This window comes from Buceros rhinoceros, unplaced genomic scaffold (genome assembly GCF_000710305.1).
Source record: "Buceros rhinoceros silvestris isolate BGI_N320 unplaced genomic scaffold, ASM71030v1 scaffold25814, whole genome shotgun sequence".
Lineage (NCBI taxonomy): Eukaryota > Metazoa > Chordata > Aves > Bucerotiformes > Bucerotidae > Buceros > Buceros rhinoceros.
The window spans coordinates 541-14,694 of record NW_010407987.1 but is presented as its reverse complement, the minus strand read 5'-3'; the positions used below and the strand labels follow the sequence as shown (position 1 = coordinate 14,694).

Here is a 14,154-nt window from a genome sequence, read left to right as displayed (position 1 = left end):
AGTGTTATGTATCGGTCCTAGCATTTTATAATACAGGGTTTGGAGACTTGAATTTTAAGATCAACGTAAGTTTATGACCAGGTGCTTGTGATACTTGCTAGATTTTTTTGTGAATTTCTGATCTGCTGTAGATGGAGAGGGGCCACATTTTTCCCCACTGTGATTTAACTAACATTTAATGAACTAAATTTATTGTGTATGTAAATACAGTTTTGTTGCAACTCTAAACTTGCCTTTTAAGGGAGGGAAAGGGTTTATTATTAATACCTTTTTATAATAAGACATTTTTTACCAACATCTGTGTATTTTGTGATACGTATGAAGAAACTGTTAAGTTTTTTCCTCCCCTCCTTTATTTAACCTGAGAAGTAGGAAAAGTACTGCATCTGGTTTACCTGATCCTTTTGGAGGGTGTGTCTTAGAAGTAGCGTGGAGGGAAGAAGGTTTCTCAGGATGTTTATTTAGTAAAAGCTGTCACCAAGTAGTTTAAGCAGATTTACTTTACACTTTAAAACCTGCTGTTTCTAAAAGGTGCTGATAAAAAGTAAACCCACCCCAAAACCTTAATTAGTTTGTTCCATAACATGCTGTCTGCAGGTTCCCACCTTTGTGCTTTCCTATGAAGTACCAGAGAGGGCGTATCTCAGGCACTGACCTCATCTTCGTGGCAATTCTTTACTCTGCTGCAGTTTAAGATTGTCCTTTTCCACAATGGGCTCAATCATTGATTGTGTTTAATTTGTGGAGAAATCATTGAGTCTGTTCAGCATGATGAAGATTCCCTCTGTCCAGAGTAAGGAGACTGTGAGCCATGACCTTTGGGCCAGGAGAACGTAATTTAATTTTGAGCACACTAAAAGAAATACTAATCTTTTTTTTACAGGTGAAGTTCTAAAAAACTTAAATAAGTTCTACAAAAGAAAAGAAATCCAAAGGCTAGGAGCAGAGAATGGATTAGATGGTAAGAAAACGTTCCAAGATTTTTTTTGTTTGTTTTTAAATTTAATGCGAAATCTGGTTTTATTCAGATATGGTATTAGGTAGATCTGATCTTTTATGGGTCTCACAACACTGCTTGTTCAAGTTATCTCTTGTCATTTGGTTCAAACAACCTTTATATTTACTTGTAATATCTCACATTAAGGTGTAAGTTTAATGGACTACTTCAGTGTTTTCTTGGGTGTTTTGGGATCCTAGTCATATTCGCTTATCTTTTTTTTTTTCTTTTTTGCAGCTCGCCTCTTTCACCAAGCGTTCATAAGCTTTAGGAAGTATATCATGGAATCCAGTTCTGTGAGTGCTGATTTGCATATTATTCTCAATGATATATGCTGTGGTGCAGGCAAGTATCCGGAGTGCTTGTAAAATAAAATACATATTTTTTCCTTGTTTTTGACCTGTATGCTTACCTATGCACCTGTGGTCCCTCCCTACTGTGCTTTAAAAGGGTTAAAAATCACTGCTTCCCTGTCAGAAACATTTGTGCCCATCCTACAGCGTGTCCTGTCCTTAAATCTTCCGAAGTGGAAACAAAAGAGATGGAGGTCTTAGCAAGGAGCAGCCTGTTGTTTTATAGCATCTGCTCGTTGCCGAAATGGAAACAGCGCTGTTCCACTTAGTCTTCTCTCAAAAATGCGATAGTCACTAGGGGGCACTTCGAGAGCTTTCTGCTGCCCGGGTGCTGTCAGTACTGGGGAGCAGGGCTCTGTGTCTGTGCCCTTTTTCCCTGTGGCACTGACAGGAGTGAGTGGAGTGTTCACTTATCAGTGGCACTGACCTAGGAGGTGACGCTAGCTGCTCGCAGCAGAAACTCCCTTCCCCACACTTCATTGCAGAGCTTCGGCACAGTATGTGTGGTTTTAATGATGAGAATTTAAAGGTAACAGTGGCCATTAGTTTTGCCTGAAAATGTAAATGCGTAGATTTAAAGTGTTTACCTTCTTAGGAAATTTGAAGTGTCTTTTTGTATTAGTCGTGCATAAAACCTTCCACGTGGTTTCCTCACTTCCACTCCTTATTTACTTATATATGAGCATTGTTTATGTATGCCTTAAAACTCACATATGTAGGAGTGTAAAGGGTTGTTTATTGTGGCATTTTAAAGTTTTGTAGTTGAGGTTTGCTTGTCCAAAGATGATAATTGAAAACACGATTTTTAAGTTCTTAAAATTTTTCACAATTATTTTGATCAGTTGAATACTGATTATCAAATTAAAAAACTCAACAAACCAAAACACTGCATTTTTGTGTGTCTGTTCGATAATTACATGTTTTTAGATTCAGATAGTTGTTTGATAGTAGTATGAGAGCAGCACAACTGGAGTGTGACCTGAAACGAGAACTTTAAGGCCACATGTCTACTCTGCAAACACTCAGAAGAGTAAACTTGGATGTCTTTTCTGAGTTGACCTTTTTATTTTTGTTTTCTTATGTAGGGATTGGAGACTCTCAATTTTGAACCAGCATCCCACGTCTTACTAGCTTAGGGAAGCTGCAATCTATTCTGTTTTTCTCTATATTCATAAAAAATTTTTAGAAACTTTTATTTTATTCCAAGGCAGAACATGAATTTAGAAAGAAAAGGCTAAAATAATCTTTGGACAGAAAAGCTATTTCTCCTACAGCTTTTCCACAGCTTCTCATTTTATGTAGAAGTTCTCTAGACACGTAGGCTAACCAGAGTGAATATACTGAAATGAGATACTTAGGGTTTTTAATACCATTTTATTAGTACTACGTTGCTTAATGGGTCTGCGTACTCATGTTAATCTACCTTTCTGTCATTGAGATAATTATTGAACTTCATGGAGACTAGAAGTTGAAAGAATTACTAAGTGTGTAGTGGAAGCAGTAGAAAATTTTTTTAAAACTTATTATGAAGATACACACCTTCAGATAAGCATGCAAACTTTCTTAAAAGGGTTTGTGTTCTAGGTCATGTGGACGATCTCTTTCCGTTTTTCCTGAGGCATGCAAAGCAGATCTTTCCGATGCTGGACTGTATGGACGATCTGCGCAAGATCAGTGATTTAAGATTGCCACCCAACTGGTCAGTGTGTTTAAGTGGTTGCAGAGTTTTCCTTTCTTAGTGTCATAGAATTTCATAGTCTCTGCAGTTAAGCTTTATGATGTGTCATTGCACTATATTTTCCTTTCCAGTTCTCTGTTTTTACAGTAATTTGTGTCAGGAACTCTTACGTTTGTTGCAACATATTTTGCAATCAATTCAAATGAAAAGAAGATTATATCTACTATGAAAATTGCTGAGTTGGTATTGCCTTTCCAGAAAGCTGTCTTGTGGTTGTATGTATTTGGAAGGCAGCATGCCAGAACATTAATGGTTAATATACCCAAGGAGAGAGACCACAGTAATGAGAATTATTTCAAACGTAGTGTGTGAATTCCACTCTAAGTCTTTGAAAGCATCGTATGATTTAGAAGTTGAATATATAAGACACAGTAACCTCTCTGTTTAAGAACTTGTTCTTTCTCCTTTCAAAATACTTCAAAAAGTCTGTTAATAAATATTTAAGCTAATTTGCCATTTCCCTTGAATCAGTATCCAGAACACCAGAAATATGTTCAACAGATCTGCTTTTTTTGTGTATGTTTTAGGTATCCAGACGCCAGGGCTATTCAGAGAAAGATAATATTCCATGCTGGTCCTACAAACAGTGGAAAAACTTACCACGCTATCCAGAGATTTTTGTCAGCAAAATCTGGAATATACTGTGGTCCGCTAAAACTTCTGGCTCATGAGATCTTCCAAAAGAGTAATGATGCTGTCAGTATGTTATATTACCTACATCCTTAGTACTGGAGCAGTCTGGTGAATGCATGTTTGTAAAGTACTGTAGCTGATCAAGGTAGTCCATGGTGCAGTGTGCTTGAACGAGTGCCTTTGCTTTGCAGGAGTCAGCTCCTGGGAATACCAGTTCTGCATTTCTGCTTTACGCATGCAGAACGGAACATCATTTCCCCCAATGGAACATCACTTTCCCCAAAGCACATGCTGTGCAAAAAACCCTGTAACCTGCCTCTATTTTCCTGTGATTTTTCCCTCCCTGGGTTTAGCTAGGTTCTACTATTAGGTTTTTCAGTGCGGAAACTGGGGCTTCTTTTGGCTACATTTTAGCTTGTATGCAAAAAATTACCCTTGCTTAATTCCCCTTAACTTAATTCCTCCTCCCAACTTTCTGCTTCAGTGTTTAAATATATTTCACTCAACCATCTAATAAAAAGCTCTGCAGCTTCAGATGTGTTGAGTTGAAGAGCAGTGCCCTGTATCAGGTCCCTAGAGGTAGCTTTGGTTAGTACTTTTTTTTTAAGTGCTTCCAACATCTTTTTGAAGGCTGCACAGAACCATACCTGTTCTGAAGCATTACAGTAACACATCATGTGTTAATGTGTGTATGTACAGTGACGTCTACCAAATGACCTTGTGGTTTCTCTGTTTTTGACAAGTCTATGATTTAGAATTTGTAATTCCCGTTACTGTTTTATAAAGCAACACATAAGAAAGGCTGGCTTATCCTAGAAGGTACCTGTAATGTGTGTACCGTGTAGTGGATGTGGATTCCATGTCCCCTGATAGTAGAGTTACTGCATTTACATTTTTCCCCATGCGTTTAGTGTGTGCGAGAACTTTTCACTTGGCAGCTCATGATCATACATAGCCCTTGAGGCTTAAACAGGGCTTCCTGCATGGCTCTGCAGGTGGCTGTAGGTATGGAAGGAGCAACCATCTGCTTGAGATTGAGCGAGTGCAGAGCTGCCAGAGCTTGGTGGCTCCTACTGTCTCTTCAGGGTACTGTTGCTGGGTGAGTATAGGGCAGCAGCTGAGGCACCGAACACTGGAGGAGGATGGAGCTTGCAAGGCTCCCTCCTCACTGCTGGGCCTTGCTTTATGTACTACAGCTCTTCTGACAGTTCTATTGTTGCAGACATGCCAGCTCTGAAATGCTCAGGGGGAGATGTAGTCTCCTGTGGGAGTGGAGGGCATCTAATTACAGATACTAACTCTTCAATATTGCCTTCAGACTGAGGGGGGTCAGCGCTCAAAAGGCCGAGTTGTTACTTTCTGGATAGCTTCCAGTATATGGTCTTAAAAGCTGCTTTAAAAAACTGATTTTTTTTCCCCTTTAGAAAAAAGGTTCTGTTGTATTAAAGAAACTTAACATGAGTTTTCTGAATTCCTTTAGAATGTACCATGTGACTTGGTGACAGGAGAAGAGCGTGTGTATACCAATGAAGATGCCAGACAAGCTCCTCATATTGCTTGTACCATTGAAATGTGCAGCACTAATACGCCGTGTATGTATATGTAATTGTTTCGGTCATATCTATGATATCTTTGTGTGTGTTATTGCTTGGACTCTGAAGTAGCTGAGCTATTCATTTCCACTCTTATTTGAACAATTTCTGACCTGTGTCAGAGTAGTTAATAAAACCTGGATCATCTCAGAATGGTGGTAGAGGATTAACCTGATTTGAGCATCCTTTTTTAGAAAGCCTTTGAGTTTCTTCCGGTGCGTATTGCTGTTCTAGATGATCTTCCTTGGTGCATCACATTTTTCTTTTTTGTTTTAAGATGAAGTTGCTGTGATTGATGAAATTCAGATGATCAGAGATCCTGCCAGAGGGTGGGCTTGGACAAGAGCCCTTCTAGGTAAGCTTGTTTGAGTTGACAATGAACCAGCTTAATGTGACTATAAATGGCACAGTAAGTTCCAGCTTAGCTCTCAGTATACTCAGAAATGGTTACAGAATGTGATGCAACATAAAGTATTGTTTCTTTGTATGTCTTCTCACAGCAACTTAGAGATATCTGCCTCAAAGGATTTGCCTGTAGTGCAGAAAGTTACTCGTCATGTTTTACTTAATGAATGTTTTCTAAAAAATTTTTTCTCTTATCTTATAAGGGTGCCTCTTTTAGTTTTGCTTTCTTGGATAATACGGAGTCTTTGTGTTGTAACACTCTGCTGTCCTTGTACTTTGATGATTTTCTAGAAGCATGCTGCTTTTGTGCAATTAAAATAACACAATTTTCCAGAGATTTCATTGTGAAGAGATACTGTTAAATGTGTGGCAACACAGCGACCATTTAACATTTGATAGTGTTAGTTTCAGGTGGTTCATTTCTAGAGCTGCACTGATCTCTTAAACTCTTAGAAAAACGTTGCTTTTGGTAATTTTAGGATTTTTCAAGAGTAATTTTTGAAACTCGTTTTTCCTCAGATTTTGAACAAAATTTTGGAATGTGATTTACCCCCCTCCCTTCCCTTCACTGCTTTTCATGTTAACAGGATGACTTGTCACACTTCACTACCTCCTATTTTTTTCCTTTCCCCCCCTTTTTCTATTCTTACTGCATTAGAGATGTATTCATAATTTTGGAAGGTCATGCAGAAAACTAAGCTCTTCAGCTCTGCTCTGGTTTGGGGGTCAGTAAAGTAGTAAATAAACTCAAAGCTTTGCTCCATTTGTTCAGTGTTTGAGGGTACCTCTTGTTTTGGCTGAGAGGGTGCAACAAGGTATTAGCTGCTCTGGTTATCGTACTGATGGATTTCCAAGCATCACATGCTGATAGGAGATCAAGAGCAGCTCTAAGGACGACGTGTATTGTGGGAGAGGCTTTAGGTCAGATTTGGGCTGTTGAAGGAGGTGAAATACAGTCCTCATCGATCTGTTTAGCAACCAAAATGTAATTTTTGGGTAACTTAAAAGCTAAAGGTAGTGTTGTCTGTAACTGTGTAACATTCTGCATTTTATTTCGTTGGATTTTGTTCAGGACTCTGTGCGGAAGAAATCCATGTTTGTGGAGAACCTGCTGCTATTGACTTGGTGACCGAGCTCATGTACACTACAGGAGAGGAAGTGGAAGTAAGCTTTTTGATTCTGTAAAGTTAGGGACAGAACATCAGGTTCTCCTTGATGGAAAATGGGCAAAAATTTAGGGTCTTTTGGAGGCATTGCTGATCAAAGTTATCCTTGTAGGAGTTCTCGTTAAAATGTTTCTCAATTCCTGTAAACCAAAGGAGGTGTTGCAAAGTTGTTTTTTGGTTTTGTGGGTTTGGTGGAGTGGTTTTTTTTTTTTTTCTTTTAGTAGTGGGATTGTTTTGCTTGAAGAAGATAAGTGCTTTGCTGAGTTCCCCTCAGGGAATGCTGCAGCTGTTTAGGGGCTTTCTTTACACTCCTGTTCTTCCTGGAGGGCACAGTTCCCTCAAGTTCGTGGAGATTACTGGATCTGTTGATAATTATACTCCATATGATGAGGAAAGGAGTTAAAAGAGCTAACACCTCCAGAAGAAAGTGATTGAAAACTGAGCTTTACTGTCATGTAACATTTTTTTTCTTGGAAAGATTTATTTGTGGAGAGTATTTAAATACATAAAATGTGGTCCTAAGAAAGTCCAGCTTGCATCATTTCCTGGCAAATTAGCTGTAGCTTTATATTGCTGTGTGTGGTGGGGCGTATAATTCCGAAAGGGGGAACCAGTTACAGCATTCAGATGACTGAGTGAAAACAGAGTTTAATTTCATGGTAGGATTGCTACACAACCTGTGTGTGTTTCTTGAATCTTGATAAAAGACATAGTTCTATTTCTTGAGAAGGCCCTATAGTTCTCAGCTTAGGAGTGCTGCAGGTATGTGAGGGCCTAAGGTGTGTGTCGCCATCTCCCTGATAATGATCCCTCAGGACTGTGAGAGTGTAACAGGACAGAGTTAGAGTCAGTTGTGATAATAACCACGGTGGCTGATACGCCACAGGAGTGTTTCATTTAAAAACCTACCATCTTTGACAACACCTGTGATTCCAGGTCCGAAACTACAAGAGGCTCACTCCTCTTACTGTGCTGGATTATGCCTTAGAATCTCTAGACAACCTCCGCCCTGGGGACTGCATTGTCTGTTTCAGTAAGAATGACATTTATTCTGTCAGTCGACAGATTGAAGCCAGAGGATTAGAATGTGCTGTCATATATGGCAGTCTGCCACCAGGTAAAACACTCTGCCTTTTCTTTTTAAAGGAACGTTCTGCTTCTTGCTGCTTTCTTGGAAAAGCTTTTAAGACAAAGCAGTATAAGTTTTCCTATTTTTGCATCTCTGTGTAGTTAGTGAAAGTAATTAGCTTTTGTTGACTGGTGTTTTAATCTCGGGATTAGACTTTTATTATGTACTTAAAATTGATCTTCAGATAGACATAATTAAATTAGGTCTATCCACAGCTCTGGGAATGATTTAAATCCCTCCTGTCTCTTCCCCCCGACAACAGCCAAATACCAATCAAATACCAATTTTTTTTTCTTGGCCTATTATAAAGGCATCAGGCTCAGTGAGACATGGTGTGTTTTGTGAGAAGATTTAGCTATGTGAAGTGTTTTGTCATTCTGTTTTAGGAACAAAACTTGAACAAGCAAAGAAATTCAACGACCCTAATGATCCGTGCAAAATTTTAGTTGCTACAGATGCAATTGGAATGGGACTCAATTTGTAAGTACTTGGGGCAGATTATGATAAGATTTCTTTTTTTCACAGGTGTGATACGTGCATTAGTTTCCTCCCCAGTTTGACTAATTTGACTAGATATCTGCTAGGTGTAGGTGACAGAATACATACATTTTAATTCTGAAGTAGTGATGGGTTTGGGTAGAACTAAACTTTAATTTCAAAACGGATTCTAAGAGTTAAATGGCTCACTTGGCCTAGCGGTGTGTGATAGTAGGCACTGTTATGATTCTTTCAATTCACTGGAGTCGAATGTGCTGGTTGTTAGAGTATCAGTCTCTTGTGTTTCTCAAGTGTAGAGCAAGTTCAGTCCAGTTTCAGATGTGTTTTGTTGCCGAAGGCGATGCAATCACATCACTATAAACTAGTGAGGCAGACGATGATGAATGGGTTGGGACTCTGTTAAAACATGACTGATGTATGTAGGGATCATGATTCTCCTGCAACTAACCAGTAGTCTCATGCTGCCGTTTTGAATATGCCGTGTCCACAAGTAGTATCTGTGGTTCCTTAATTTATAGAAGGGGAAAAAAGGTTAAAAAAAAATTGGAAATAACTTGCAAAAAAGGATTCCTCTTTATTTTTGTTCAAATATTGCAGATGTATAAGAAGAATAATTTTTAACTCTATAGTAAAGCCAACCGTCAATGAGAAGGGAGAAAAGGAAATAGACTCCATTACAACCTCCCAGGCTCTACAAATCGCAGGCAGAGCTGGGCGTTACGGCTCATCCTTCACACAAGGAGAAGTCACCACAATGCATCGTGATGACCTCGTGCAGCTGAAGGAAATTTTGAGTGATTCTGTGCGCCCTGTGAAGGTGAGAGGCTCAGTGCCCAGTTTGTACAGATGTGCTCTAGAGCTGTTTTACTCTGTTCTGATCCCAAATTATTTTTCCTCATGTCTGTTTACAAGTTAGTGATAAAAATGGATCATGTCATGCTGCAGTGACTTTGAACATATGTCACATTTGGAAGAGTACAATGTTTCATTTATACTGAAGCTGCTCTTTTAAGAATTGAAAGCTCAAACACGAAGTTCTTAAGCTCCAGATAAGCGTGCTGAATGAACTCAACTCTCCAGGGTGCTTTGGTTTCTTGTATTTTGTCCTCCTAGGTTTTACTTCTGATGCATTGACTTAACAATACTGAGAATTAATGGATGTTTTTTTCTTTATTTTCCCTTTAGGCAGCTGGCCTACATCCTACTCCTGAGCAGATAGAAATGTTTGCTTATCATCTCCCTGATTCGACTCTATCCAATCTAATTGTAAGAATGATCAAAATAGCAGCTTCTGCTTGAAAAATTAAGCATGGCTTATTGTCACTGCTTTTGTACGAACGTGCACTTTGGGAACGTAAGACAGTCGTGTGTGTATTTTTCTTCAGTTGGATTCTTCTCTCTGCTGCAGCAGTGACTGCACATATATTTAGAATAACTTCTCTGTGTTTTAATAAACCTGAAGGCTGTTGAAGTGTGTTCATATTTTCACGTGTTGACGAATGTGCAACCTTCATTTCACCTTTTCTGCGTTTTAAATGTAGAGGGTTTTGGTCTGAGGCTGAAAATACTAGACCTTGTATGTGCAAATTCCTGGGAAACTGAGCTGGTGGTGTCAGATTTCTCTACAACTGAGGGTTACCTGATTTTTATTTTCCTGGTTCTGTGGACTTCAGTGTCTGCTTAGCTTTCAGAAATCAGTTTTTGTGGGATCTACTTGATCTCATCATTAGTTGGATAGTGGGATTTTTTGGAAGTCTTTTAAAGAAGAAATTAAGCTTCCAATACTGTATTTAGTAAACAGCATCACGGTTTTTAGGTTCCTGTGCTGGTGCTCTTTGTAACTAAAAGGCTGTTGTATTTGTTACTTTGGAGACTAGTTGAAAATGTGTGAATAAAACATACTGTGTTATGTCTCCTCCTCTGATCCTGCGTTTAATGAAAATCCAGTTAAAAGAGCAGAGGAAATTCTCCTGCCCACTTTTTATTACTGTGGTCAACTTTGAAATTTTTAGTTGTTCTTTCAGTAAAACCAGCCTTTGAAACACTAAGTCATTTTTTGGTTTGGTAATGCAAGGTTTAACAGCCCTCTTCTGTAATAACATCCTCCTCATTTGGTTGTATTTTCACAGGATATTTTTGTGAGTCTCTCACAAGTCGACGGGCTTTACTTTGTCTGCAATATTGATGACTTCAAATTTCTAGCAGATATGATTCAGCACATTCCACTGAATTTGCGGTCACGATATGTCTTCTGCACTGCACCCTTAAACAGAAAAGAACCTTTTGTGTGTACCACATTGCTGAAGGTCAGTTATTGATTTCCTCTAAAAAATGTATTTACATTGGTGCAAGCGTGTCTTGGTGCATCGAGGCTGTATCTAGTTGCTGTATGTATTGTGGCTTATGTCATCAGAGCTTTTGATAACATTCTTAAAGTGCTCACAGGTAGTAACATGAAATAGCTGGAGTTATTTTTTTTTTTAATTGCTTTCTTCACCATTTGTATTGGCCAAAGCTTTTAACTCCTGAGAACTGATTGTCATTTTGTGATGTAAATTAAAATTTGGACAACTTTTCTGCTGTTTGCCTCCTAGAATCCCGCTGCTTGCCTTGCGAGACCAGAATTGTGTTACGTAGTCACTTGTGCGTAGTTAAGCTTTGCGCTACAGTGTGTCTAAAAGTACTCTGTAAAAATCAAGATACAACTGTTGCAAGGCGTTAGCTTGCCAACAAAAGAAAAGAATGTGGGATTAAATGTGATTGCTGATGTTATAGTACAGTTACATATAATTAAAACCCCAGAAAATACAATGCTCTAAGTTGCTCTCAGAATTATGTCGTTTCACTTTTCAGGCCTGGGTGAACTGTTTTCCACTGTGCCCCTGGAGTGATTATTTTGAGGAATTTGTAGTCAGCTGATTCCAGTTTTTCAGGATTAATAATTTTGTTTGGGGCTGTTACTTTGTCAGACAGTATCGCCTTTGTCCTTTTTTAGAGACTGCATTGAACATTTTTAATAGAATAGAGTAAAAATGACACTGATGTGGTGCCCTTGTGTCACAGATATTAGACCTGTGCTTTTCAAAAGTGGCTAATAATGTTCCTTAAGAATTGAGTGATTGATTTAAAAAGTTACAAATAAAAAAGTGCCTCGTTAAGAAAATGCCAAGCGTTCAGATCTCAGATGATGAAGGTGCAGAGTGGCATAATGTGATGCTGGAGGGAGGTAGGCTGTTGTGAATGCCTGCGTGAATTTAAGCCCTGTTCCTCAGCAAAAATATCCTTTTGATATCAGCCAGTTAGGAAACTTATTACAAGCCATCAATGCTCCTGAAAATTTTAAATTTAAATCTTATTTGGCTTGTTTATCTGTTAGTAAAAGAGTCTGCATTTCAGAGGGGCTGATTTCTAGTGCAGATTAATCTGTTTGGGTTGTGAATAGCATGTTTCCTAAATCAGGGAACATATTTACCATTTTCTCAACTCTGGAGAATCTGAAAGAAGACAATTAACAGAATAGGAGCAGGAGAAGAAAAAAAGACCGAGTCCATCTGCTTTGTTAGATGATATCATATGCCTTCAGTGTTAAGCTTTTTCTGGATAGCTCTATACTTTTGTTGCTTAGCTCTCTGCATGGCCCATGGACAAATTGTGTTAATGAGGCCCTGAAAAGGAGAGGTGACTCCTGTGTTGAGTAATTAAGTAAAAGAATGTGTGACATTTGGGCAGTGTAAAACAAAACAGTATTTTCTGGCATGTTCTGTGTATACAGAATCAAGGGAATTTAACTCACTTGGGATTTCTTCTTTGGACTGACTGAATCTGCTTGTTTTTCAGTTTGCCAGACAGTTCAGTAGAAATGAGCCTCTGACGTTTGACTGGCTCTGTCGACACACCAAATGGCCATTAGCTGCTCCAAAAAACATCAAGGAACTTGTGCACCTTGAAGCCGTTCATGATGTTTTTGACCTCTATCTGTGGTTGAGGTACTGTCTTTGTGCTTGAACATTATTTTTATTTTTGCCTCACGTTTGTGATTTACAGTGCTAGAAAAGCGGTGTCTCCAAGCCCACGTGTATGTGGTGCGTGCAGTGTGGTTCCTTTGGCTCTTTAGAGATCTTGACAAATGCAGGTGTAGCGATGTTGTGGGAGCAAGTTGTGGGTCTGCAGAGAACGGTTTGTGATTGGCAGAGAGATTAGAAAAAGTGATCCTGGACTGGAGCACTGTAATGCCGCTTAAAATACGGTGGCCTTCCCATGAAACATGCAATAATTCTTTTTTTTAAGCTTTACCTAGTATATATCTCGCTTTTGTCCCGGTCAGCGGTCCTTTAGTGAAAAGGTTTAATTGTGTCTTGTTTTGCCTCTCTTCAGTTACCGCTTCATGGATATGTTCCCTGATGCCGTCCTGGTAAGGGATATTCAGAAAAAGCTAGATGACATTATACAAATTGGTGTCTGCAACATCACAAAGCTGATCCGAGCTTCACAATCTGCAGCTGCTCCTGGCACAGCAGAAGTTGTGTCAGAAGACTTTCCTCTTTCGACGACTAAGAGGGATAGCAGGAAGGTTTCAGACCGTCTTGGCGCAAAAGCCACAGAGGCACTCTCTATCGCGGTGGAGGTTCCGGAAGAAAGAAGAGTGAGGAACTTGAAAACCTATCGGTCTGCTCCAAGGCAGGAGGATCTGAAAAGCCATGGACGTGGGTCTCTTGCCAACAGATTGCTGCGGGAAGGACTTCTAACACGAGAAATGCTGAGACAGCTGGAGAGTGAGTGGCAGGATCAGCACAGGAATGGTAGATATGGCCTTGGTTCAAAACGAGGTGATCAGAATAGTTCGAAGGAAATGGGGAGAAAGAAAAAATAGAGCCGTATCCTAATTCTGTTTAGCTTTTATTCATTAAATAAAATACTATTTTAATAACTTCTTCGGCGTTTCATGTTTACACTGCTGCAGCTCCTTGATGTTTTTCCTTCTCCTCAGAGCAAATATGCAAAGCACTCCAAGAAATGGACTGTTAAAAGCTCAGAGGCCATAGCTTTGCTTTTACCAGTCAGCTGTACACTTCCTCAGTCACGGAGTTCAGTGTAAGTGTATGATCTACTACTATGTGAAAATTGGAACTCGATGCAAGATATCCTCCTGTCGTCAATAAACATCACATATTTCACTAGTGATGAATTAGCTACTCATTCCATCCCTTCCCAAAGGGCAGAGTTTAGCAGATAATGAACAAGTAATGAACAACCTGGCAGGAAGTTGGGTTGGAATGGTGATAGGAGTTGTGCGCCTCCAACCTTTGTGTCCTGTGAAAATGTGGAAGGAGGGGTAAAGCATTTGTGTTAACGCGTTGGGCAGTGATGAAATTCTGGCCATGGGTATTTTTGAGTAAATTCCAATTCTGTCATCTGAGGGGTAATTACTGAAACAAAGGAAAATCTGTCCTTGCTCTTTAAATTGTGTTCTTTCTCCTGGGAAAAGCTCATCACACTGATGCAGGCAAAGTTTTGGGGGAGTGAAAAAGAAATTTGATTATGATTTTTGGGGGGAAGGAGATGTTCGAGGTTTAGGTATAATTTATTAACTGTTGAGAAATTCAGATGTCTCCTTGACTTTTCTAATTCAGTTTCATACAAATT

At 39.2% G+C, this 14,154-nt stretch overlaps 1 protein-coding gene across 1 annotated transcript; it reads left to right on the top strand.

The window, feature by feature from the left end:
- Nucleotides 1-885: 885 nt before the first annotated feature.
- SUPV3L1 (suppressor of var1, 3-like 1 (S. cerevisiae)) lies at nt 886-13,690 on the top strand. The gene is made up of 14 exons (XM_010134727.1): nt 886-961; nt 1,235-1,342; nt 2,935-3,049; nt 3,616-3,784; nt 5,202-5,313; nt 5,591-5,668; nt 6,791-6,882; nt 7,821-8,001; nt 8,400-8,493; nt 9,109-9,328; nt 9,697-9,777; nt 10,641-10,817; nt 12,349-12,497; nt 12,886-13,690. The coding sequence occupies exons 2-14, from the start codon at nt 1,279-1,281 to the stop codon at nt 13,379-13,381; spliced, it is 2,028 nt and encodes a 675-aa protein (XP_010133029.1). The 5' UTR covers nt 886-961; nt 1,235-1,278; the 3' UTR covers nt 13,382-13,690.
- Nucleotides 13,691-14,154: the final 464 nt, after the last annotated feature.